The sequence below is a fragment of the Erpetoichthys calabaricus genome, chromosome 3, assembly GCF_900747795.2.
Source record: "Erpetoichthys calabaricus chromosome 3, fErpCal1.3, whole genome shotgun sequence".
Classification (NCBI taxonomy): Eukaryota; Metazoa; Chordata; class Cladistia; order Polypteriformes; family Polypteridae; genus Erpetoichthys; species Erpetoichthys calabaricus.
The window spans coordinates 270,941,422-270,969,309 of record NC_041396.2 but is presented as its reverse complement, the minus strand read 5'-3'; the positions used below and the strand labels follow the sequence as shown (position 1 = coordinate 270,969,309).

Genomic DNA, 27,888 nt, shown 5'->3' with positions numbered 1-27,888 from the left:
AACTTCATTTAAATAATCTGTATTGTTAATAATTAAACATGTGAGGACACGGTGCCGCAGCACTAGCTAGTTCAGGGATTGTTCCTGCATTGCGTTGTATCTTGCGCTGACGCGACACTGGAAAGACAGACGGATAGAATAATTAAACATGTACTACGAAGATATTTCAATGTTCCTTAAAAGTTTTGAAGAATCGGCGTTCTAAGCTTACAGATGGCTTAACGTCTATTACAGAGCTGATTGTGTGGCGATTGGGCATTTGGAGAAAGAAAAGTTAGGACAGGAATTGGAGGTTAGTACGTTTGAAAGAGACAGTACTGCTGTGATAAATTATTTAATCGAAGATCGCACATGGCGCAGCAAGACTCTTGCGTGAGATATGAACAATCACTGCGCCACCGTGTTCCCATGTTTAATAACATGCTTTCATTCCTATCATCATGAAAATGATATCACGTATACATCTCAGTATTTTAATTATTCAGAGAGCAGTAATATCACGAATGTAATGGATTCTGTGTCCTGTCGGAGAAAGAGAAAGAACGGAAGCACGTAGTGATTGACACACATTGAGCACATAGAAGATCAAATACAGAACAAAGCATTTAACGTGCTACTTGAGAAACTAGTAAAATAAACGATTTTAAGATGAAGTTTATGATGTTCTACTTTAATGGCAAAATAAACTACGTGATTAAAGTGGAAATTTCGAGATTAAAGTTGACATTTCGTGCTTTTTTCCCCACTGTGTGCCTATTTTTTTTGTCTGTACCCTAATAAGCTTTCATATGACACTCAGACGGTGGGATACGACTCGCCTTTTCACGGTGACTTTGATATGTGATTTCTTTTTTATTTCGGGCACTGTGCGACTTTGTGAACTTGATCTTTCGAGTTTCTCCGACACTCTGTCACTCGATCAACTTCCTTTTGTTGATTATACCACTGTTTAAACCAACAAATAGTACGTTTTTCCTTTGCCTCCACTTGGCATTCGCTGAAATTCTTATATTTTCCCTCGTGCTTTTCTCATTGTCTTTTCACAGAAGGCTATTTATATTGATTTGCATATTCAAAGAGGCGTAATTCTGGGAGGAGTTGGGGCGGGACAGAAGGCGCGTGCACGTGCGTTACTTTTCACGCTGATCGGGATTTATGAAGTGGAAGAACGTGAAAGTTTGCGTGCGTACAGATTCCTGCATCTGGATTTTTCTGTGCGTACGCACATTCCCGCTTTTGTGCTTACACCATGTTATAGTGTGAGTTCTACGCACGGTGTTATACATGAGGCCCCAGGTATCTTATGCCTGCACTAATGAAGCAATGAGACACATCTGAGTCATCACAAACACTGGCAACACCAATTGTCCCGAATATTGTGGTGCCCTAAAATGGGGGGACCTTGTATAAAAAGTGCTATCATTTCTGCAGTACATGGTGTGACTGAAATTTATGCAAATCCCCTTAAATGAAAGTCCTCAATGTGCACTTTAATCTCGTCTGAAGTGTTTGATTTGTAATTTTAAAGTGTGGAACAGAGGGGTAAATCAGGGAATAAGGTGTCTTTGCCCCAAACATTATGGATGCCACTGTATATACTGTACATGTACTGAATTGAAGCATTGGCACATTAAGTGAGTCCTGACAGCACGTCACAGGATAGGACAGAATGGCAGCCACTAGGCCTTGCTGTCTGGATTACGTGCTGTACGTATTTAAACCTGTTTCCTGCAGTGTGAAGCTGTGGGAGGCACCCAGGCAAGTGCAAGATGGCAAGTTTTAGGATTAAGTAAGACATGTGTCCAGGAAGGGAGCAACACTCTGACCTGCTGAGAAAGTGGTCTTTGCACACACCACCCCCCTAACTACCTTAACCACCGTTGGTAGCCGCTTAGCAGACGTAGCCCCCTGTGGTCTCGGAACATTTCCTGTCATCTGCTTTAGCCCGTCATCCTGCCAACGGATTAACCAGGAGTGACAAAGGCTCCTGCAGAGCTTGGAAAGCTTGTTACACATTTATGTGTGGGCAAAATTGATGATGACACTTAGAGTCCCCCCCCACCACCACCACCCCAACACCAGGCCAAGTGGATAGGTCAGAGACACTTCATCTATGATGCTGCATAGTAGGCCCGCTGCTGCTTCAGTGCTTCATATTGGTCCCATTTATCAAAGCCTGCATTGAGCACCAGGGTCCTGATGCTCATTCCTCTATTGATCTCCGCTTGCCTATCTACTTGAGACCATAAAGCATCTTTGCATTCAAAAGTGATGACAATATAAACAACTCTGTAATAGCTTGTATTGATTTCATTTTAAAAATTGGTACTCCACCAGCTTGTGATCAAATAGTTCAGTTCTGTGACTAAAACAGCTGTAGATTGAATGATACAGTGACATTATGAAACAGCAAAGAGCCGTTCCATGTTATGCCTTCCTAGACAGCCTGTTTTCTTTTTTCGTTTCTGAAGTTTTTAAGTCTCTTTGTTTGGTTTTCATTTGATTCTTTCTTTTTCAGATCATTTCCTCCCTGACTATGTGATTCTGAGAATAGACAGTTCAGTGATTAAAGACTATCGTTGGTGTATGGCCTCAGCTATAGCCTTGGTGAGCTAGTCCTCCGTTGCTTTCAGGACTTACAGTTGAGCCTTCAAGTTCCTGTGTGGTCACAAGGTCACATCAATCTCGACTCCTTCAATCTACACAAGTCAGTGAGCTAAAGAGTGAAATCAGTAAGCCCCCCTGTTTCAAATTCTTAACTGGACTGTTTCAAGTCCCTCCTGCTGGGTCATCAAGGGCCTTCTGTGTGACCAGTTACCACATTTTGTTTTTTTTAATGAACCTTTCAGTGTGTCCTACTGACATAAGACCACAAAGCCATCATGTTCCTAGTTCATATCCTTGACTGGAAAGAGTCAACTCCCCCTGCAGTCTTAGTGGACCACCAGGTAGCTCATGTGTGATCAGGAGCCACACCACGTCCTCTCCATTTCTCTTTAAAAATGAGCTGAGTGCTTGAGTCTCCCATTGACTGAGAGGTGCTGCATGTCATTGTGTTGTTTCCGTCACTTTCACAGGAGAGTAGGAGGCCTGATTCTGGCCATGAAACTTGGAAGATCAATGTGTTGGTTGAGGAAGAAAAAGTGAGCTGTCAGAGACTGATGTAGCCAGACAGGCGAAGGAGAGTGGCCTAGCAGAATGATCTGTGTCCAGCCAGCAACCTAAACTCTCAATCTGATTAAATAATAAAATGCACTTTACTGCGCTTCATTGCTGCTGATGTTTCTCTACGCCAGCTTGACACTTGCTGGAGGCATGAAGATAGATTTGCATTTTGTAGCTCATTTAAGATGAGCACCTGCACCGGACGCTAAATCCACGTGGGATTTCAGCCGCAGGGTTTAAAGGCTGACATTCTCCCCATAATCTGACTTTTCTCCAGCAGTATCTGTATTTATATTTTCTATTTAACCCATCCCTTTTCAGAGCAACTCAAAACTTCCACCTGAGGGAGATGGAGGCCACAAATCATCCATTCATTTGTTTAATGAGCCCACTCCCATTTTTCAGTGTTTGGGAGAGAGTCTGGCAACATCAAGCGCAAAGTAGGAACGAACCCAAGATGTGAAGCCAGCCCAGTGCATGCACAGTAACTTATAGAAAACAGAGGACATAAGAAACAGGCATCAGGTCCGGTCATGAAGTTGACTGTACAAGTGGCTGTGGAGTAACTTTGTGACGTGAGGAGAGACACTCGTCATGAATCTCGTCATGCAAGTGCCAATGGTCCTGTGCCTGTGATTGTGCAGGATGGATGAGGTCTTTAACTCTTTGAGGGCTGAATGTGTTTTTCAAAAAACAAGTTTTCTGAAAAGCACACAAAGCCATGGTTTCACACGTAAATCAAAATTAAACATCTGCTGCTATGTGCTGTGGCTGCTGTTGACGCATGTTCGGCCACTCTGGGGGCAGTGGCTGCATTGGGGCGCCTTGATGCATGGTGAGCCGGCTGCCTGGTTGTCTTGCCTGGTGGCAGTCACAGTGTGACGCAATATGGTTTGTATCTCTTGTCATCATAAGTGGTGGTCCTCCCAGGCGAACGCTGCTGTAGGTGTATCAGCTACACAAACGTGTTCAACACCACGATCAACTGGGGACTAATCTGCTGATGCTCATACCTCACTTTCGTTTTCGATGTCCATCTCCTAATCACTTGCATAAAATTCCAAGTCTGACAAGTCAGAGTCCGATTCAGCGATGATATGTAAAATGTCCATGGAGTATTTAGTATATTTAGGAGGTTGTTTGCTCTTTGCTACTCACGCAGTGAATTGAGGTTAAATCAACAAAGCTACTTAACTTTCCTTCTAGCAAAGACAGTCAAACTGAAACGTAAGGGCGAGTTTTGTCGCAGTTTACAGCTGATTACCGTCATCTTCCCCTGAATTTCGGTAAAAGTCGACATCAGCCTTGAAAGACTTAATAATGCTGTTAGTTGTGTGCCAGTGATATACCGAGATTATTGTGAGTAAAAAACACCAAAAGATGATAACATGAGCCAAGAAATGTAGTGGAGGACTGGCAGAGATCAAAAAAGAGTGTGCTACCAAAACTGAAATGCTAAACCCAAAACAAAAGTCAAAGTCAAAAACTGTAGTGTTGAGGCCTACTTGGATTTGAAGCTACAAAGAACTGACAGTGTATCCCATGTGGGGTAGCAAATGTAGTGAATGCTGCCCGATTTCTAGTGTCTCCGTTGCTGTGACGTCAGAAACACAGCCCAAAGAGTCATGTGATGTTACTTGCAATGATGTGTAAATACAGAAAAGTCATAAAAAAAATTTAATTTGTCAAAGTGAGTTTCAAATCAGTAATCATGAACATAAAAAACAGGACAAAATGAAATGCACATCTGAAACACATTAATTATCCCAATATGCTGACTCGATTTCCTCCTGTAGGGCTCTGCAGGCCTAAGCAGGTGCCACACCGGTTGTAACGCAGCCACTGAGTAGAGACACTGCAGTCCACTAGTAGACAGTGCTGAGGAGAGATGGAGACATCCAGGCTTTTCCCAGACATCTGTGGGAGTAAAGACACTTGTAAGCTTCCCTGATGGTCTCACAGGGGTCACAGCTCTCTTTAATGTACATAAACAATCTGGACAAGAATAAAACTAGTAAGCTGGTTAAGTTTGCGGATGATGCCAAACTAGGTGGAATGGCAGATAATGTAGAATCAGCTAAATTGTTATCAAAAACCTGGACGATATACAGGCTTGAGCAGATTTGTAGCAGATGAAATGTAATGTAAGTAAATGTGAATTATTACATGTAGGAAGTAAAAAGGTTAGATTTGAACACACAACAGGAGGTCTGAAACTTGAAAGAAAACCTGTTGAGAAGGACCTAGGAGTCAAAGTGGAGTTATCACTGTCTGTATCCAGACAGTTTACAGATGTGATCAAGAAAGCTAATAGGAAGTTATATAGCACAATGTGTGGGGTACAAGTCAAGGGACGTTATACTCAAGTTATATAACACACTAGTGAGGCCTTATCTGGAGTACTGTGTGCAGTTTTGGTCTCCAGGCTACAAAAAAGACATAGCAGCACTACAGAAAGTCCAGAGGAGGTACTACATCACGAAGTGCTGAGTACAAGTCAAGGGAGGCTATATTTAAGTTATAGACCACTAATGAGGTCTCATCTGGAGTACTGTGAGCAGTTTGGGTCTCCATATTACAAAAATGACATAGCAGCACTGGAGAAAGTCCAGAGGTGATAGCTGAGATGTGTGAAGCCTATTTGAGTTCATCAATGATGTTACACCAAAAAATTTGAAGCTCCTCACCCTCTCAACAGAATCTCCTCTGATGTTGATGGCAGTGTGGTGTCTTCTCCTTCCTCAATTTGATGGCCTGCTGTCCTCTCCTCTCTGTGCCAGAAGGCAAATCTCATCTCTGTAAGTCATATCATAATTATTGGTGATCAGGCCTATGATAGTAGTGCATCACCACCAAATTTCTTGTTGGAGTTGAAGCTGGGCTTGGTCATATTCCTCATTCGCAATAGGTAAACAACGAATAGAGCAGAGACTCGGGACACTACCTGTAGAGTTACAGTGTCGAGGATCAATATGGAGGAAGCGTCGTGTCATCAGATGACATTACAGTACATGCTTGTTTCTATGATATTAGAGGAAACTGAAGAACTAGGAATTAACCCATGCATACACGGGCAGAGTGGATAATAGATAGATAGATAGATAGATAGATAGATAGATAGATAGATAGATAGATAGATAGATAGATAGATAGATAGATAGATAGATAGATAGATAGATAGATAGATAGATAGATAGATAGATACTTTATTAATCCCAATGGGAAATTCACATTCTTCAGCAGCAGCATACTGATACAATAAATAATATTAAATTAAAGAATGATAATAATGCAGATGAAAAACAGACAATAACTTTGTATAATGTTAAATGTTAACGTTTACCCCCCCCCCGGGTGAAATTAAAGAGTCGCATAGTTTGGGGGAGGAACGATCTCCTCAATCTGTCAGTGGAGCAGGACAGTGACAGCAGTCTGTCGCTGAAGCTGCTCTTCTGTCTGGAGATGATACTATTAAGTGGATGCAGTGGATTCTCCATAATTGATAGGAGCCTGCTGAGCGCCCTTCGCTCTGCCACAGATGTCAAACTGTCCAGCTCCATGCCAACAATAGAGCCTGCCTTCCTCACCAGTTTGTCCAGGCATGAGGCGTCTTTCCTCTTAATGCTGCCTCCCCAGCACACAACCGCGTAGAAGAGGGCGCTCGCCACAACTGTCTGATAGAACATCTGCAGCATCTTATTGCAGATGTTGAAGGACGCCAGCCTTCTAAGGTAGTATACCGGCTCTGTCCTTTCTTGCACAGCGCATCAGTATTGGCAGTGCAGTCTAATTTATCATCCAGCTGCACTCCCAGATATTTATAGGTCTGCACCTTCTGCACACAGTCACCTTTGATGATCACTGGGTCAATGAGGGGTCTGGGCCTCCTAAAATCCACCACCATCTCTGTGGTTTTGCTGGTGTTCAGGTGTAGGTGGTTTGAGTCGCACCATTTAACAAAGTCATTGATTATTACACCAAGGTCCCAAGAGCTGTACGGCTTTATCTTTCAAGAAACCCTTCAAACTATATTGAATTTGATTTTCTGCATCCCATAATCTTTCTTATATTCTCATTCATTCACTCACTCACTCACATGCATTCCATCCCACTTCAGCAACAGCCTGCATCTCCTCCAGGGAAATTTCTACTTGTTATTAAGCCAGCAGGGAGAGATAATCCCTCTAATCTTCTGTTTCAAATATCTTGTAATCTACCTTGTTATTCCCTGGTGCTTTATATTTTATTTCTGTTCTCTATGTAAACCTTTTGGTAATGTTGCCTGCTGTGAAAGGAGCTATACAGCGTGCTTCCAGGGCACACTCACGCATACACCCACCGTAACAGAATCCATGACAATTTAGAGTCGACCTAGACACAAATCTTTGGACTGTGGGAAGAAACTGCAATCCCAATAGGAAACCCACACATAAACACAGAAAAAGGAAAAAGCAAAAGAATAATTAAAGAAAGAAAAAAAAAACAGAAAGTTGCAAGCAACTTTGCTGAGGGGGTCATGCATCTTACAAAATCATGAATAATTTATTATCATTACAGCTGACAGGATTATAACACATAGAATGAGAAACTAGTCAAGCTAGCAGAGTAACATTAGTGTAATGTCTACCAATAGGATTTGAAGCAAAAACTCATTTTTAAAGATCTCACACAACTGTGGAAAGCTGATCTCCCAGAAATGTTGAGTTCCTTTAAAGCTCACTGTAAATATAAGATGTTGACTGTTGCTATTGTCTCATGTTTGATGTGTCTTCAATTAATTGCCCTTCTTCAGCAACTACATGTGTGCTGGAGATGGGCTGTTTCACTAGGAGAGGACATCATCTGCGTATCTGCTCCTTTGTGCAAGGGGGAACATCAGAAATACTGCAGAAGCCTCACAAAATGACCTCCTACTGGTGTGCATGTTTCTGACCAAATCCATGACTCCATGAGAGTGGCATGATGTTGAACTGGCATCTTATCCAGGATTGTTTTTAGCCTGGTGCCCTATGCTGTCTGGAGCAACTTAAGCTCTCCAGGCATCCCAGATATTGAAGGTTTACAAAATGAATGGGTGGTTGTTTAACTGACTGGTGGCTTAGAAGGATCCAGGCTTGGAAGACAAAATACCTATGATTGACCTGTTTGGTTCATCTCCCTTAAAGTGAAAGGGTTTTGTATACTGTGTTGTATTTTATTCCACGGCATGTGTCACAGAGCTATCATGATGCCCACAGTATACCAGTTTGTTAACTTATGCAAATAATATGACAGATGGAAAAATGTACAGCTTGAGAAAGGTGCAATACAAAAATAAAAAGTGAGATAGGAAAGGTGTGGGTGGATGGAAAAGATGTAACTTAGGATCAAGCGAAACAGATAAGTGTGCAAAGAGGTGGAAAGGAATATCTGAAGGATAATATACAGTATGTAATATAAAGAAGGACTAAGCTTATTGTATTTTATAACTGGATGGAGTACCTGTCAATTAAGTTTAATTAGTCTGTTAAAGATGTGATACCTTCATATTTCTCCTGTTCAATAACTGCCAATGACTATAATTTTTGAGAACACAGTGAGCCCTTGCCATTAAGTGGCAATTTGTCCTATTTGACACAAAGGAGTGTGTTCTGCATCCAGGAGTGAGCGTAAGCTGGCAATTGTCCAGCTGACAAAAGTTGTTCCACTAAGAGTGCAGCCAAAAAACCAAAACAGCAACAAAATAACCACAACAGCTATACAAGCCAATCACGGCATACAAATCCGCAGTAAGGTGCTGCTGGGAGGTGCACGATAAAATTCGACAGAGATGAACAGAGCAGTTTGCCAAGGTGCTCTTGGTGCTCCAGCTGTTGTCTTCTCCAGATGCTGTTGGAGTGAGCAGACGTTTGGAGAGTTATGCACCAATCACTCCCAACACGGGCCTCTCCCAATGTCCTCTTTGGGCTGCCTTTCTCTCTCCTGTCACTGGAGCTTCGTCCTGCTCCAGCTCCCGACTCTAGCTCCCCGACTGTAGGAAGGCGGGCCCTTTTATATTCACCCAGATGTGCTCCAGGAGCTTGATGACGTTCTTCCGGCGGCACTTCCTAGATGTGGCAGAAGTGCAGAGCTCCCGGGCTTTATGAGACTTTATGAGCCACGGGCCCCCACGGGTTTGTGCCTCCTTGCTCCATCTCCGTGGTCCCCTGCTTATCCAGGGCGGTTACCCCCTCGTGGCCCGAGAGATGTACTGACTGCCTCTCAGTCCTTCCAGGCATCCTAGCCGGGTCTGGCCCCCAGCCTCCTGCGACAGTGGGTACAAAATTGGTTCAAATACAGGAGACAAAGGGTAATGGTATGAGGAACTTTCTCAGGATTTGGTGATGTTAAAAGTGCGGGGGACACGGCTGTTTTTAATATACATAAATAATCTGGATAAGAATATAACTAGTAGGCTGGTTAAGTGTGCAGATGATCCAACCTAGGTGGCATGGCAGATAATGTAGAATCAGCTAAATTGTTATAAAGGACCTGGACAATATACAGGCTTGAGCAGATTTGTAGCAGATGAAATTTAATGTAAGTAAATATGAAGTATTACATGTAGGAAGCAAAAAGGTTAGATTTGAACACACAACAGGAGGTCTGAAACTTGAAAGAAAACCTGATGTGAATGACCTAGGAGTCAAAGTGGGCAGACAGTGTACAGATGTGATCAAGAAAGTTAATAGGATGTTATATAGCACAATGTGTGGAATACAAGTCAAGGGAAGTTATGCTTGAGTTATATAACGCACTGGCAAGGTCCCATCTGGAGTACTGTGTGCAGTTTTGGTGTCCAGGCTGCAAAAAAAGTGAAGGTTCTACATCACGAGGTGTTGAGTACAAGTCAAGAGAGGCTATATTTAAGTTATAGACCACACTAATGAGGTCTTATCTGGAGTACTGTGGGCAGTTTGGGTCTCCATTTTATAAAAATGACATAGCAGCACTGGAGAAAGTCCAGAGAAGAGAAACTCAGCTGATTTCAGGTGTAACAGTTAGGAGCTATGAGGAGAGATTAAGAGAGTTAAACCTTTTAGTTTAAGCAAACCAAGATTAAGAGGGGACATGACTGAAGTGTTTAAAATTACGGAAGAAATTAGTAAATTGGATCCCAGCAGTTACTTTAAAATAATTCTGCAACAAGAACACAGGGACACAGCTGGAAACTTGTTAAGGGCAGATGTCATACAAATATAAGAAAGCTTTCATTTACACAAATAACCATACCGTAAACACATGGAAAAAACGACAAAGTAGGGTGGTGGAGAACAGGATTTTATTGACCTGCAGATCTCAACTTGAAGTTATTTAGGGCAAACGAGTTGAATAGGATGGACGAGCTTGTTGGTCTGAATGGCCTGCTCATGTCACAATTTTCTAATGTTCTAATGTAATGTTCTAATATGGTGGCTTATCTATCTAGATAAGATTAGATTTTAGATAAAGATTAGACTTTATTAATCCCAAGGGGGAATTCAGATGCATACTGCAGCAGAGACATAAGAACAAGGATAAGTACTCATAGGACAAATAATAGCCAATCAATCAATTGATCGATTGATGTCAAAATAAATAAATAGATGTATATTGTTCAGATATGTCAAAATGGTATTTTAAATAAACTTAATGAGTGTCCCGGGAGGAAGCATTGAAATATCTATCTATCTATCTATCTATCTATCTATCTATCTATCTATCTATCTATCTATCTATCTATCTATCTATCTATCTATCTATCTATCTATCTGGTTGCCTACCTGTTGCTTATCTCCTCAACAGGGGGTTGTGTTTATAAACTTCTTTACATGTTGTTTTTTAAATTACCATTTTGTGAATGAAAATGTGGTAGAAAAGTAATCACTTTATTATTTGTTATGGTGTCCACAGTAAATTAATTGCTTGCAAGTAAGATAAAAAAATGTCAACTAAAGAGAGAGACAGACCCTGGCAGGGATGACATATGTTGTTCTGCCAGATTAAGAAAAAGGAAATATCAAGAGATGTTATCTCTGGCAGAGGTACAAAATACCCTTTGACGTCATTAGATGGTGCAAGAAAATCAGTGTAAAAGAGAAACGGGGAGTGTCCAGGGTTTAATGGACTAGTGTTCTCAAGGACTCCACAGAGTCAGGCCATGGAGGTGGCAGCACTACCTGTGTGATAGAGGGGTTTACAGTCCGAAGATGAACCGAGTCATGCTGTCCCTCTGATAATGCACAGATTGGTAGAGATCTGACTATTTCAGGTCAACAGCAAGTTCAGGAGTGCAGGGACACTTGGGTCCACTAGAGTGGTTTCTAGCCTGGTGTCCAGCCTGTCACCAGAATCCACATCAGGGTGAGGTTTAAAGCCACCTCCCTGTCAGTGCCTCACTCAGTGCAGAGCCTCCAAGAAAGCTGGTGACAAAAACGTAATGAGCAAAAGGAATTAATACGACAAGTGGGAGAGGATTATGGGAGGTGACTTCAGGAGAACGTTGGTATGACTGGTAATAAAAGAACAAGTCCTCCATCTGTGGGACAAGGGAACAAAACCTGTTTAATTATACACAGAAGAACTGCAGATAATTTGTTTTACCTTTATTTATTTACATTTCTTTGTTTTATCACACAAATATCCCTTCCTGTTCAGTAAAACCTTATTTTAGGGTGTCTTGGTCACTTACCATTATTCATGCTGCAATTGTTACAACATTAGCATTGCCCTTAGTGTTACAAACGCTCTTTACAGTTAACATTATATTTGAAAAGAAATATTGTTGTTTGTAAACAGTTTAAAAAATAAGATTAAAGGCTTACTGCTCACCTGACACATTTATCCTACCTTTATTTGACATTTTCTTTCATTCTCACAATAGGCTTGATGAGGTGCTGTGCTTTACCTTTAAGACAAAAAACACAAAACAGATCACCAAAGTGAATTACAATACTTTTATTAATTCCAGATAACTCACCCACACTGGAAGTCAAACATTGTTAATTCGTTACTTCTTACATTTCAAAATATAATGCAGTGTGATATTTTGAGTTATTGTAATAATGTGCCAACGCTGATTTTTGTTTTTGTGGAAGGTTAGCAGGGTCTTTTGTTTGCCATTAAATGAGTATGTAGAGAAGGAGAAACATTTTAAGTTTCTTGTTTTTAAAAGTTAAATTAACAAATATGTCGATTGAAATTGAAGGATTTCTAGTGATTGTCGAATTGGCATTTTTGATTTATCTTTATTCAAACTGTATGATATCTCTTGAAAGCCTTTACTGCCGGGCAGCTCTATTGATACACTTGGGCTCCTTCAGATGTAAATGAGTGGCAATCATTTTGAGGTTAAACTTCTCCCACTCTGCACGCTGAACTGCACATAGAAAAGTTTAGCTGTCCTGTTGGTAAAATCCAGAATGCTAGTGTGAAAGAACATACGAATGGTTTGGACATCACTTGTGACGGGCAGCCTCAGCCATTACTCGGCCGGGACACCAGCTGGATAGAAGGACCAGAGGAAAGAGCATCTGCGAGGCACTACCGTCCCCGGGACGCTAGAGGGCAACCCTCCAGGGCGGCTGTGGCACCATGGATTTAAGCAGCACATGCTGAGAGTTGGAGTTTGGTACAGTCCTGCTGGGTTCCGTGGGGGCTACTGGGGGGAGCTGCAGAGCCCTACAGTGGACTTTCGCCACACCTGGGAGTGATTCCAGTTAAAGGTGGTGAGCCACCTGGAGTACTTCCAGGGACTGAATAAAAGGAGTCACCTCACTCCATTTGATAAGCCAGAGTCGGGAGAAGCTTGCCAGGAAAGGAAAGGAGAGGAGAGGCAGAGAGAAAGAGAAGAAAGGAAAAGGACTGTGCTTTGGTCTTGTGGCCATTGTGCTCTTGTGGGGAGCGAAGAACGCGCTTCTCCACCTGTAAATAAAGGTGTGCTGTATGTTGAAACTTGTATCCTGCCTGTCTGTGTCAGGTTATGGCTGCTGTACGCGCCCCATTGGTCCACACACTCCATAAGTGACATTCAGTGCGCATGACGCTGAGATGCTGAAACTGGAGTTGGAGGATGACATGTTAAGTGGTTAACTCTGTTGAAAGAGTAATGCGCACCAACATTTTAATAATTAATTCATGAATTTAGGGGTTTGATCTTTGCTGATTAAGGTGAACAGCAGGATGGGCCAAGGTAGTTGTCAAGGGCACCTTCTACATATTGGCTGATTTTGCTTGTTTATTATGTTTTTTTTGTTGTTATTCTTACTGCAGTGTGGTGGCACTTCTCTGTAGACCCCAGATCACAACCATGACCTGTGACTTTAGAGCAACACTGTGCTTTGCAGTTGGGTAGAAAGCATTGGCTATTTTCAGAATTCAAAGGACACCATGTGCTGAGATATGATGCACTAAGATAGTTTCACCTGGGCTAGGCTGTGGAAATCCCACACCTGACACCATAAGTGAAATTTCCAGATTTTTAACAAATCTAATTAAACAATTTAAAAATTGTTTTAAAGCTAACTCCTCACTATTCATGGATTTCAAATCCAAGGATTCGATTTTCTGCTATTATAAAAATGTAACCCGTTTTGAAACACCCGTAGTCTAATCTCACCTATTTACAGATAAGGTCTTCACGGGGGGCAAAGAGACGGGGCAGTGACAGACTTCAGTGGGTTGTATTCCCAGCCATGTGTAGCAGAAAGAAAATTCCAAGAGGCCTATCGCGCATAAGCTGCTTATGGGATTGAGCAATAACAGGTCTGTGATGCTCTTAGACATCCGGGGCTGCACACTGAATGGATCAACGTGTGTAAACCTGGCGCCAAGACGCGTGGGTAAGCCCTTGGAGACTGGGGATTTCAATTGTTTCCTCCAAATGAGGGATTCCAGGTAAGTGCAGGTTGTAAGCTCACATTGATTATGTCCCTTACCTTTGTACACACCGTCCATCGCTGCTGCCCACCGGATGGTTTAGTGAGGTCCTCAGGGCAAACCACTGCAGTTGATCGTGGCCTCTTGTGGAGCGACTAGAAGACGATTGAACCTGACATTAGAGGAAGTTAAAGTCGTAACAAGGTTTCCGTAGATGAACTTCTGGAGAATCATTAACCAGCCCAAAGGGGCACATCTGCCTGACCCTGAGAAGTGTCCCTTTTTTTTCCCATAGGATCAACACTTCAGTGTCTGCTTTTTTCCATAATGGTGGATAATGAAAACTGACTGTGATCTGTAAAACAGAGGAGCGAGAGGGAGTTGGGATTGGAGTTTAGGTCTAAACTGTGTAGTAAAAGGCTAATGACTCGAGAGTAAAAAGAGTATAATGGCCCAGCTACACCAGAGTCTCCTGGCCTTTTGCTTCTATGACCACTCTCCTGGTACCTCTTCCTACCTTTTCATTCCAAACTTACAATCTTCCTGCAATTTTAGTGGTTCAGTTTGGTGACTGATAAATTCTTTTTGCTTCATTGCTCACAATTATTTTTTTCCATAATGCTGGCTCCAAATGAGTGGCTCCTCAGGTTTTGTAAGCCCAGCTATGCTGGGAGATTGAAGTGTTTTGTGTTTAACAATACTATGCCAGTCTAGGGTGTGCCAGTAGAATCAATATATGAAGGTGAGTGGACCGAGATATGAAAACTACTAAGTCACTGCATAAAGTCACTTTCAGATACGAAGCTCCTCTCAGAACAAAAAAGCTTGCCAAGGACTCCTTCTTAAGTCACCCACCCTCCGCTCCTACTCCCAGGGGCTTGATTGGGAACTGAGCCCTCTAAATTGGTTGCGGACATGTCTCCCCTTGAGTTGATCTGCGCCATGCTACATGTGCTCAGTCGGACCTCATTATAGTCAGCGGCGCGTTGAGACGGTGAGAGGCTTTTCACGAGTAGCTGGGAGTTAGGAGCATGAGCCTGATTCGCTCTGTCAGGAGTAACAGCGGGAGAACTGCTCTTTGGCCATGATGTGTGCTAAAAAGGGAGAGCAGAGCCGAGCGTCCCCCATGGGAGTTGCCAGTTGCCCAGCCAGACTTCACCATGGGATTGCACACCTGGCTACCTGATGCAGTTTGACAGACTTGCTTTACTTTTAAGTGCCAGGCATGGCAAGGAGTGCAGTGTGTTCTATTTGATCTATCTATCTATCTCTCTCTCTCTCTATATATATATATATATATATATACTTATCTATGTATTTATTGTAGGCAAACTCTCCACCTGTGATTGTTAATACAGACTCAATAGACGCCCCGCCATACGTAAGAAATATTTATGTTTTCAAATAATGTATCTGTTAGTCTGTCTGCAGTATTGTGTCACTAAACTGCCTTTTCGTTGTTTATCTGTCCAAACCAATGTATCTGCGTGTTCCTTCAGAAGCTCCTGGTGATGATTTTGTTTGAAAACTGCGGAGCCACAGCAGCCATGAAGTTACGTTCAGTGAAACTAAAAGAGCAGGTGGAAATTGCCGCCTTTTGCACTGAGGGGACTCTGAAGGAACTTCCCCCGTGTCTCTGTATCCCTTCTGATCTTGGGCAGGACCCTCTGGACTGCCCGTAGAGAGCATCCCAGTGTCCTCGTAGTGAGTAGCGTCTCCTTGGATGTGAAGTAATAATTACAACAGACTGACATTATGATGGTGCACCCTTCAGAGGAACAGCAGGAAAATGCAACAAGAAAAAGCTGATAAAGTGAAGATATGAAAATGTGTGGTCAGACCATCATTATTTTATACAGCATCTTTCAAATTAATATAAACTTGAAGGTGAAAAATCTAAATGCATTGTGTTACCTTATCAGTGACGGACCGTGCATTTCACACCTAGGCCTTCAGTAGTGCTCCGTCTGAATCAACCCGCCCCTCAAAAATTAATTTATGGTTATAAAAACCATCTTAATATGCAGAAATACAGTATAAAGAGCCATTGCATCCCAGATAGATAACTCCTGTAGCCACAATAAATGCCTTTATTGAATAGACAAACCAGGGGTGAGCAAGTTCCTTTCTACTGCAGCTACAGCACGACACACATAAAAAACATCAATAATAACTCATAAACTTGCAATATTATTTAGGAAAATCACAACATTTTACTCACCAAAAATTCGGATTATTTGTAAACAAAATCCATCCTCCTCTCTTTCCTCAAGAACAGTTCAATTACTCTGTCGTACAGATTATCCGTGCGCTTCAGTTCCATCACAAAGTCCCTTTCTATCGCCATCGAAGCTAATGCTGAAAGTCGAACCTGCCCTGTCGTATTTCTGCCATAAGTTTTAATTCGCTTTAGGGCTGAAAATGTCCGCTCGACAGAAGCAGTGGACACGGGAATGGTCACCGCCAAACATACCAATGTGTACTAGCTGCCCCATGATGCTCTCATTCAGATTTTTATATTACACCATCCTATCCAATCAACGGGTCTGAATACGGTGACGTTGCTGTACGCCTGCTAGAGGGCCCTAGTGACACCAACTCAAAATCTGATTTGGTTGAAGCAACAGTTTAATCGACATTTATTTTGTGTTAGAGGGCCTGCAGAACGGATTGTGAAGGCCTCCAAGCAGACTTCATTGACTTTGACCCTGCCTGGCAACAAATGATAGCTGAAATGTGATTGGTTAAATGCTTTAATACGAAAATACATGTCTGGAAGCAGCACAACCATCGGAAAAGCTATGAAAGGAAGCGGACAGACTATTTGGAATTATTTAATAAGTATTCATGGACAAAATATAATTAACATCAGTTTGTGATTCAGATATTTTTTTAGGCCAGCAGAGAAGGCCTTGCAGGCCCTGACGGCCCGCCACTGTACCTTATATACTACCTTAGAATCTCAGCAGGAGAAAACAAAATGGATTGTCAATCAGTATTTATTTTATATTGCACCCCTTTAAAGGTGGCTATGTCAGGAAAAATGTATTAAATTTAAATGTAAAAAAAAAACCTGAAATATGGATTTAATTAAATGCACTGACAATTGCAATTAATGTTATAGAACAACTTTTGAGCTAACATTAACTGAGAAATCTGAACAGAAAAAACAAACATTTCCAGTATTTTATATGGCACCTTGCGGGCTAACAGCATCTTAGAGATTTAAAGACAGGAAAGAAATGTTTAAAAGCATTATAAATACAGTTTACCAGTCCTTATTTTATATAACAACTTTCAAGCTTACTGCGTGGCAAAGCTCAAAACAAGGAAAATGCATTAAAATTAAATGTACAGAAAAGCTGAGGAAATGGATGAAAATGTTTTGTGCTTTTCAGGCTAACAGCAATTCAAAGCTGCAATGCAGGAAGCTTAGGAAAACGTCACCCCCTTATTGTACATTTTAAGCTTATAGTTGCTCAAGGCACTAAAGGAAAGCTCAAATTAAAATCAAAATTTTTTTGTTAATAAATCTTTCTTTTATATAGCACCTTTTGTGTCAACTGACCCTCAAAGTTCTTAGGAAGAAAAATGCCTTTAAATGGTAAGCATAATAGGAATATGCGCAAAGGTATTCCAAATCAGTCCTTTAAGTGCTTGGAAGTGAACCCCAACTCAAAATTCGAAATAAGGAAAGTGTTAAAATTATACGGAAAACATTGAAAAGTGTTTATATATATTCATACTAGCCTTTCGATTACATAGCCCCACTCCCATTATCACAAAAAGCAAAATAAATGTAAGGAGACTGATGCTGTTGAGCACACACAGCCGTGCACTGAGTCGTAATTTTATAAAGCCCCTGTCATCCCGTGCACAAGCACAAACCAATTTTAAAGATCACATTATGTACAAGAAGCAGCAAAAATTGCAGAGGACAAGGCCAGGAAACAGATAAAACCAAAAACATTTTAGTTTTAGTGATGACCACCCCATTCAGAGAAAAAGAGAGATTCCAACCAAAATGTGAAAGTCGCCTCCACGCTCATATCACCCCCCAGTCATGTACTGTATATGAAATTGCATTGGAAATAAAGATTGGCGGATTACTAAAACAGAAGCCTGTGCATTCCTGCTTGGCACTGCCCTGTGGTCACTGTCACGTGGACTCACCTGTGTTAAGGACCTCCTTGGCATTATGTTACAAATAATGAAAACTAAAAATTGCCCTTGTCTCATTAGTTGAAGAAGCCAACATCAAGGCCTGTTTTATATTACGCCTTTCTCAGTCTAGAGTATGAAAACCTTGCCTTAGGTTCCATCATAGTGACAATCACAGAAAGCACCCTCCCGACTGAACCCTGACCGTTGTTGGAGCCTTCTCACTGTGTCACTGTACTTCTGCACTTTGTGTGTCTCGCTCTCTTCTGTGTCCTTGCATGCGTTGCTATGTGTTTGCGGTGATGCTGTTGGCCCTGCTCCTGCTTCAGTTCTGGGCCTTTCTTCCCTCTGCATGTAATTACTGTACCTCGAGTGACCAGCTAAGCAGACAGCCCCTGTAGTCGAGACCCTGCGACGACAGCTGCAGGAGGAGCTCCGAAATGCCACGGCGGCCAGGCAAAATGCAAAGAAGGTCACTAAATGCTGTCACTTATCCTGACGTTTTTAGCCCTGACTCTCTCGCCTCCCACCTTTGTGCAGCATCTTCACTAAAAAGTAGTCATTTTTTTCTTATTGAAATCTTTGTTTTTATTTTTCAGGTAAATGGCACAGATGGTGAGGTGGAATATGAAGAAATCACACTAGAAAGGGTAGGTGTAAACGAGATTAGACAAACCTTTTTTTTTGGAGATTGTCTTCTCATCTTTGGATCTCGTTGAAATGAGAGAAGTCTTTCAGAACGAGGGATTTGTACCAGCAGTGCCCTCCTCTAACGAATCACTGACTCACTGAAACAATTCTGATGGATTGACTTAGCTGATGGCTTTCACACTCCCCTTTATTGCACTGTAAGCTTCCATTTCTGGTAGATGCCCTTTTGGGCCCACCAGAGTGACAGAGATTTGGGCAGCTGGTTGTCTTATCATAATGTCCAATGTCCTATTCCAGAGGCTCAGAACAAATAGAAAAATATGGGTGTGACCACATTTACAAACTGGCAGCGGCCATCTGTTATAAGATGGTTTAGGTGACTGTAACCTGAACTGTGCCCCAATGGGCCTGTGAGATGATGGCTAACTTCACCACCTTCCTTCTATACTCACATATGACTACATTAAACATGCTGACTGTAGTGTATCTCCTGTGACTTTACTGATCTGGTACAATAATGACCAGCTACCTGTCGGTGTAATCTGGTGGCTGTAGCCAACGGTAACAACACTGACTTGGTGGCATAGATCTGATTGGATGAAACTGGAAAGCTGCATTGACCGGATAATGCTGCCCTGATGCTGACAGGGTGGCTGTACCCACCTCTATTGATAGTCTGGCAGGAGGCAGGACTGTTTTGCCCACCTGGGTATGCCAGGTTGAATTTGTGGCAGTCCAGTGTTCAATCAGATGAGACTGTTTTGGTAAGGGCACTATACCTGCCTTTGATCCCATCAGCAGGTCTTCTGTGCCTGGCTACAGCCATTGTGCCTGGATTGCAATGCCCTTTTCTATGTGCATTCACCAGGTAAGACTGGTATGACACCATGTCCTCACCCACATGTCACCAAGCTAATGTTTCCCAAGTTGCATTACCCTGTTTTAGAAGTTGAATGTATCCTCTTTTACTTGTTTGACCGAGTGGTTGTGCCAGCCTACATCAACGTTCGATATGTAACTACTTTCTTGTAATTGGCCTCACCCGGTGGCAGTGCCTACCTGTGACCTGTTTGACTAAGTGTAGTCACCTGTAATACTTGACAAGGCTGTTCTTGTCTTAGCTGGTTTAGACAGGGCGACTGTGTTCACTGGGTGGTACTGACCCCCTGTGACTGGTCTGACTTAATGCATTTACCCACCTCTTAAGATGTTGATTGGTTGCCATTACACACCTGTGACTGATTTGACCCATTGTCTGTACACATGTGTAACTTTTTTAATCAGAGTTATGCCAACTTTAATGCTTTGCTTATTTTCCAGGGTAACTCCGGCCTGGGGTTCAGTATCGCAGGGGGCACAGATAACCCCCATATTGGGGATGACCCAAGTATCTTCATTACCAAAATTATCCCAGGTGGAGCAGCAGCACAGGATGGGAGGCTCAGGTAAAGTGGCTTTTCAGGAAACTCTTATATATGACATTTTTTCTTTTTTCTCTCTTTTTAAACATCTCCTCCTGACAAGCTGAAGAAAATAAATCCCAATAATGAATGCCTAAGGAATGAGTGCGCTTCATGTGAGAGTGGATTTTCTTTGAACCTGGAAATACAGGTGCCATGATGAGCTGCAATGCCTTTGAGCATGCAACAACACCACTCTGCCCTCACATTAGAGCATTATAGGCCTCCAATGGCTGTGTTGTATCGTTGGTGGTCCAGGAACATTTTTCTCAAATAATTGCTCTCTGTCCTATAAGAAGGCAACATTAAAGAACTATATATCTCATTCCCATGACTTATGGATACAAGCCATGTGTCTTTCTGCAGTCCTAGTCTTGTTAAATTCATTCTGAAAATCTCCTGACTTGCCATCAGACCAGTTCTTCCAGTATCTCATGCAGCTACTTGTTAAAAGTTGTCAAGATCTCTGTGTCAAATGCGTGGCTCCATATTTTGGTCCAGATCCCAAGAGCCTTCTGTGAAAAGTAGGGCTTCCTGAATTCCATCTTAAATGCACTTCTCCCTAAGTAGCAGCAATGTCCTCCTCTAATGAATCACTGACTCACTAAAACATTTCTGATGGACTGACTTGACTGATGGCTTTCAGAAACATGAAGATCTAGTAGAGGGTCCTGTGTACTCATGGGCACTACCAGGAAGGGGTACTACAAGCTATGATAAGCAATAAAAACGATTCAAAGATGGCATAAAATTATAGTGAGCTGGGATTTCTGGTGGACAGAGAGTTCTCTTTTTAAATAATTTGCCAAAAGAATATACTGTATATACATTTGAATAGAAGCCAATTACAACTTACTGTTGGCAACAACCGAGTACGCTCATCACATAAAGGACATACACTGGCAAGAAATGTATTAGACATTGCTTTACAAATAATTTTTTCTATTTGTTCATCCATTACAAAATCAATTTATTCCTGTCAGAGCTGCATGGGTCCAAGCCTATCCCAGCAGCAGGACAGGAGCATACTGTACCAGAGGTTTTAAGAAAACTCCATAAATATTGCATGTATGTGACGGCGACAAGGAAGCCACAGCTGGAGAAACATCACACAGTGACTTATGGTAGAATTGTTATCTTGGGATGCAATTTCAAAGCCTTGGCAGAGTACATCAATCCTAATGTCACCATCTACACTCTAAAGCAAAATGAGAGCACGCTCCCAGGATGGTTTAAGGGAGCTGGGAGAGAAAGGCTTATAAAAAGCAAGAGAACAATGGACAGCATTAAGTATAGGCAGATCATGAGAAAAGCCTAAAAGGAGAAGATATTCATGAGAATGATGGCCCCAAGTGGAAAATCAAAAGTTAAACTGAGCTGCTTACGAAAAGCCCAGCCTTGAAGACTTAAGGACATTTTGTAGAGGTTTCGTCATTCTACTCGGAAGAAAGTTCACAATCTGCACCATACTCCTGAATGCAACTAAAGGGAACAATTTAAATGGCCTCCTGGCTTCTACCCCTGTAAAGTGGGTGGTGAGCACTCTTCTCATTTCCATGACTTACTTACCTACTCATTTTCACTGCTTAGTGTCCTTCCCACAACTCTCTCCAGATATCTTGAAGACCTTTTGACACAAGTAGTAGAATGTTTGGACAACAAGCTTGCTCCTGTGATTTAATATATTTCAGTCATGCATGATAATTGGGCTCTAAAATATTTTGCAGCCATAACTCATAAAGTTATGGCCTAGTTATGGCCTTTTTCCCCCAACACCAAACCCTTCCTTGCTCCTGATCTTGCACATTTAGTATTGCTAATAGCTGTGTCTTCCTGAACACAGGGTAAACGACAGCATACTGTTTGTGAACGATGTGGATGTTCGTGAGGTTACTCACAGCATGGCTGTGGAGGCATTGAAAGAGGCGGGTGCCATTGTGAGGCTCTACATCATGAGGCGGAAACCCATTGCTGAGAAAATCACAGAGATCAAGCTAATCAAGGGACCCAAGGGTGAGTGTGTAAGGTGAAAGCTGGGTTGGTGGGAAGAAGTTAAATGAGAAATGAGGTATTTCATGTTGCAGGTGTATGCCCTTCATGGGATTCTGGCTGTTTATCGATTTGGTGATTTATTCTTTTTTCTTGTAAAGGTCTGGGCTTCAGTATTGCGGGAGGAGTGGGAAACCAACATATTCCCGGAGACAACAGCATCTACGTGACCAAAATCATTGATGGAGGTGCAGCACACAAAGATGGCCGACTACAGATTGGAGACAAGATCCTAGCGGTAAGTTCAGCTTCAGTATCCCTTTTGTGCTGCACCAACTCAACTGCAAGTGTACACAGGATTCATGACATTCATTTCTTGTGTTGTGTCCTCTTGTGAGACGGCAGAACAAGATCAAGACCAAGACTAAAGTGGTCTCAGTAGTTTGCAAAGGATGAATTTTCTCTTTTTTTCTGACCTTGAAATAAGTTATTTGCCATTTTCAAAACACCCTGGGCCCTCACCATCGATATTATGTACAAATCCATATGAGTCATGCTATTCTAGCAGCCTTGTGACTTGTTTTACAGCTGCTTAACTGATAGTTGTTAGAGAACTAAGTTACATTTAGGTATTCTTCATGTTCACTCAAAGCTTCTATTCAGCTCTCTGATTTGTAGCTTAAATTCTGCCATCGTGTGGCTATTTAAATAAAAAACATGACTTCAAGTCTGTATTAGGTATTGCAATGTAGCAATGCAATTAAATTGCCAACACAAATTGAAATTAATCATCTAATCCAGCGGTTCCCAAACTCGGTCCTGGGGACCCCCTGTGGCTGCAGGTTTTTGTTCCAATCAGATTAACAATCGGTGATAATAATCGATAACAACTGATCTCATTTAATTAGCGGGTCTTTTTTACTCTTCTCTTATTCTGCATTCAGAAAAACACAACAGTATGGTTTTTACATGTATAAGACATTTAGAAATATTTCTATTTTTTTCTAAAGCTATAAATGCTTAAGTATTTTTTGTTGTTTTCCTATTATTTTCTCCTTTTCCTGTGTACTTTGCTCCCTTCATTTAACCCTAATAGTGACCATTAACAACCAGCATAGCAGACACCCAGGATGATGAAAGCAGCAACGATTTCAGTGTCAGACCCGCTAACTAATAAATAATCAATTAAATAACCAGAACACCTGGAAAAGCAAAATGAGAATTAGGATGAAAATACTGTGAACAATTTAAAAAAACTACATATTCCCCATATAACTGCTTATTACATTTTAATAAAAATCTACCAAACTTATTTTGTAATTTCTACATTGACTCCAAAACACAAAAACAGGGAAATAACAACTCACTTAATTAGGCTAAGAGTCCAAAGAAAAACAGAAGTTGGTTGGAACAAAAACATGTAGTCACAGTGGGTCCCCAGGACTGAGTTTGGGAGCCATTACTCTAATTAAAAAGATTACTTGTTTTAAACACTTGATAATAGGTTAATCAGTTAGTCACTGTTATTAATTAACAATATTTAATCATTAGCTTTTCCCTAGTGTTTTAGGATACATCATCCTTCAAAAAAGATGTTAAACCAAAGCATTATGTCACACTACGTGACTTTTCCAGAAATTTTAAGAAAGGGACTTTTAGTTACATAATCATAACGTGTCAGGGACAGCTGATATCAGTCAAACAGGTCAGATTGTAACTTAAGTCGTACAGGCACCAGCACCATCAGGCCACACGTTATTATTGGCCGTCAGAATGCGACAAGCATACATCTGACATCCCTTGTGATTCCTAGTTTTGTAATCGGGCATCCTTTATTTTTTGAGATTTGAATGTCCCTAAAGTCCTACTCTGTATTGCAGTACTTGGTAGTTTAGTCCTACAGTTGTCTATGTGAAGGAAAACTTTCTAATGTTTGTGAAAATTTTACTCTTAACAAATTTCCATCTGTATCTTCCTTTCCTTGTTGTAGAACTTAATTTAAAGTAATAATTGATATCTGCCTTAATAATTTCTTTCATAATTTTAAACACTTTAGTCATGTCAACGCTCAGTCTATATTTGCTTAAACTGGAAAGGTTCAGCTCCTTTAATCTTTATTCATAGCTCATACCTGTCAGTCCTTGAATCAGCCTAGTTGCTTGTCTCTGGATTTTCTCTAGCGCTGCTACATCTGTTTGTAATATGGAGACCAAACCTGTACACAGTACTCCAGGTGAGGCCTCCTTAGTGTGTGATGTAACATAAAGCATAACCTCCACTATGACTATTAGGCCCTTTTCATGAGGGGTACTTTCAAGTTTAAAACCTCCCATTGTGTGTTCAAATCTAACATTTCCACCTCCTATATGTAATACCTTACATTTACTTACATTACATGTCATTTGTCATAAGTCTGGTCAAGCCTGCATTCTGTTCATATCCATGGTAATGATTCATCTGATCCTATATTAATGCCATTCCATATAGTTTAGTAGCATCTCCAACCTTTATATAAATATATATATATATATATATACAGTATATATATATATATATATATATATATATATATATATATATATATTGTTAGACTAAACGCTGTGTAGCACCCGACCCGGCACAGACTCAGACAGAGGCACATGTAAAAACACAAAGGACTTTTATTTTTCTTCACCTGTGGGGCACGTCTTCCCCGTGAACTCCACAGGCACAACACAGTCCAAATAAGCACTTCAAATAAACCACAACACTCCCGTCTGGCACCACCACTCCTCTCTGGCAACCTCGTCCTCTTCCTCCCGATTCTGGCTCCTGAGTGGTGGTTGCCAGCCCTTTTTATAGCCCACCCAGAAGTGCTCCAGATGCTTGATCACCTAATTCTCATTGTACATCCAGGCGGGGCTGTAGAGTTGTCCAGGCCGGCTCATGGACCCATGCATCATCCCCTGGTGGCCACCCCGGATCCCAACAGGGCTGTGGAGAACTCCATCTCCCATGGAGCCCTGCGAGAAACTGAGGCACCATCGTAAGCCAGGGAGGCTGCCACCAAGTGTCTTGGGGGAGGTACTGATACACCCATGGTTGCTCCCCCAGAACATATGTAGAAGGGGCGTCCCGGCCGGGCATGGGACCCAGCCACCCACCACAATATATATATATATATATATATATATATATATATAAATGCCAAGACCCTTGGTATAAAGAGAACACAATTTAACATGACACAAAAACATTTTTCTTATTAATTTATTTATTAAGGAAAATTATCAGATTTGCGATATTTACATGTGAAAGTATATGAATCTTGGCTTTCAGTAACTGGTGCGATCCCCTCGTGACCCAGTAACTTCAACTAAACATTTCCAGTAGCTGTTGATCAGCCCTGCACATCAGCTAAGAGGAATTTTAGCTCATTCCACTTTGAAGAACTGATTCACCTCAGAGATGTTGGTGGGCTTCCTTGCATGAACTGCTTGCTTAGGGTTCTTCCAAACGTCTATAGGATTAAGATCTTGAGCGTCATTTCATGGACAGACACCCTGATATTTTTCTGTAGAATTTGCTCATGCAATTCAGAATTCATACTTCTATCACGGATGGCAAGCCATCCTGGTCCAGAGGCAGCAATGCAGGCTCAAATTATAATACAAGGTGAGCCAAAAAGAAGTATCACATTTCAAATGTTTATTCTACAAAAATGCTACAAGATAAAATAAATTTAATCACGACACAAGAAAAGGTATACAAAATAGATTTTTTTCAATATGTGTTAAAAATGATGACTTCAAGGTGGCGGCTGTAATTAGTGATACACTCTTCGAGAAGATTTATGAATGCTTGCATGACTCATTCGGCCATTTCAAGGGGAATAGTGGTGATTTCCTGGTGAATAGCGCCCTTGAGGGCTTCAAGGTTTTGAGGTCGGTATGTGTATACCTTCAATATGAGATACTCCTACAAGAAGAAATCACACAGAGCGAGATCAGGCGAATGTGAAGGCCACCGACATCGCCACGCAGGGAGACATCTACTGTACCTCAAAACTTGCATGGATCTCCACACCATATGAACTGTTGCTCCATCCTGTTGAATCCAGGCATCCACTACATCCATTTCTTCCAGTTGGGGCCGCAAAAATTCTCTAGCATTTCAATGTAACGTTCTGAAGTGACGGTGACTGTTTCTCTCCCCTCCTCAAAAAAGTAAAGGCCCAACAATGCCAAATTCTGCAATAACGCACCAAACTGTAACACGCTCACTGTGCAGGGTTCTCTAATGAGGTTTACGAGGGTTGGTTTCATCCCAATAATTAAAGTTTTGCTTATTTACACAACCATTGAAATGGAAATGTGCCTTGTCGCTACATATGACGATGACATCTCGATGAACGGTTTGCAGAATGTTTGCGCACAACTCTCTACAGCTTTCGTAGTCTCTCTCAGTGAGTTCCTGCACTACCATCATATTGTATGGACAAAAATTTAGGTCCTCATGCAAAATCCTCCTCAACGACATGTTGGAAATGCCTAAGGCAGAAGCATATTTGTGCACTGAACATCTAGGAGACTGCAAAATTGACGCCCTTACAGCTTGGATGTTTTCAGGCGTTCATACATTCCGAGGATGGCCTGGAGATTTTCTATTTAATGTTGTACCCATCTGTCTAAATTTAGCCACCCACTAAAGAATTGTTTTCCGATTTTGGACATCACCATTAGGAGGAATGGAGAAGTGCATTCATAAGGCACGTTGCGTAGTGATGATGGATTTGTTATTTTTGAAGAACGCTTTGACAGCAAAAGCACGGTGCACACCAGACCAAGGCACGTTGCCAACTGAAAACTACAAGGGATCGCCTATCAAAGGACTCCCCCCGACAACCCACTCGGCCGCCTCTACCTCGTGCAATGACCTTGACAAATACGGTACTTCATTTTGGCTCACCCTGTAGTACCAACACCTTGTTTTACAGATAGGATAACATTCTTATGCTGGAAGGCAGCATTTGCTTTTTTGCCAAACATAACACTTTGCATTCATGTAAAAAAATTCTATTTTGAACTGATGAACTGATAATACTCCACACATAAATATAAAATATTGGATCATTCTCCTCAATAAATAAATGAACAAGTAAAACATTTTTGTGTCATTTGTTCAACTGGGATCTCTTTATCTGGTTATCTGTCTATATATATATATAGTATGTATTAATATGTACATTAAAATATTTTATATATTGCTGTTCACAATGAGCATAATAAATCCAAATTCATCACTTAATGGATATGCACAGGACGTATCTGAATATATAAATGCCACGACAACAGGTGAGCAGGGACTTTCATGCAGATAAAGAAGCAATTCACAGTCCAGCATGCACTGGGTTGTATATAAGATTGTTTGAAAGAAATTCTTTGCCTAAACAATACACAACACGGTTAGTGCAAAGACACAAACAGTGCGGTTAATATACAAATAAGCGAAAAAAATTGTCTAATAAGTAAATTGTTTACCTAGCACATGATGGACGCCAAAGCCTTTAGGCCTACAGAATAATAAGAGCAACACCTTACAAAGGGCC

At 41.4% G+C, this 27,888-nt stretch overlaps 1 protein-coding gene across 8 annotated transcripts in view; it reads left to right on the top strand.

The window, feature by feature from the left end:
* Positions 1-27,888, top strand: part of LOC114648936 (disks large homolog 4) — a 745,247-nt gene that overhangs the window by 656,250 nt on the left and 61,109 nt on the right. For 6 of the 8 annotated variants that reach the window (XM_051925298.1, XM_028798288.2, XM_028798287.2 and 3 more), the window contains 5 exons: positions 15,368-15,421; positions 18,801-18,851; positions 20,173-20,297; positions 22,156-22,325; positions 22,463-22,599. In XM_051925298.1, the coding sequence (XP_051781258.1) occupies positions 15,368-15,421; positions 18,801-18,851; positions 20,173-20,297; positions 22,156-22,325; positions 22,463-22,599 (537 nt within the window). The remainder of the gene's footprint in view (positions 1-15,367; positions 15,422-18,800; positions 18,852-20,172; positions 20,298-22,155; positions 22,326-22,462; positions 22,600-27,888) is intronic. The other 2 variants (XM_051925299.1, XM_051925301.1) reach the window with 1 other exon arrangement.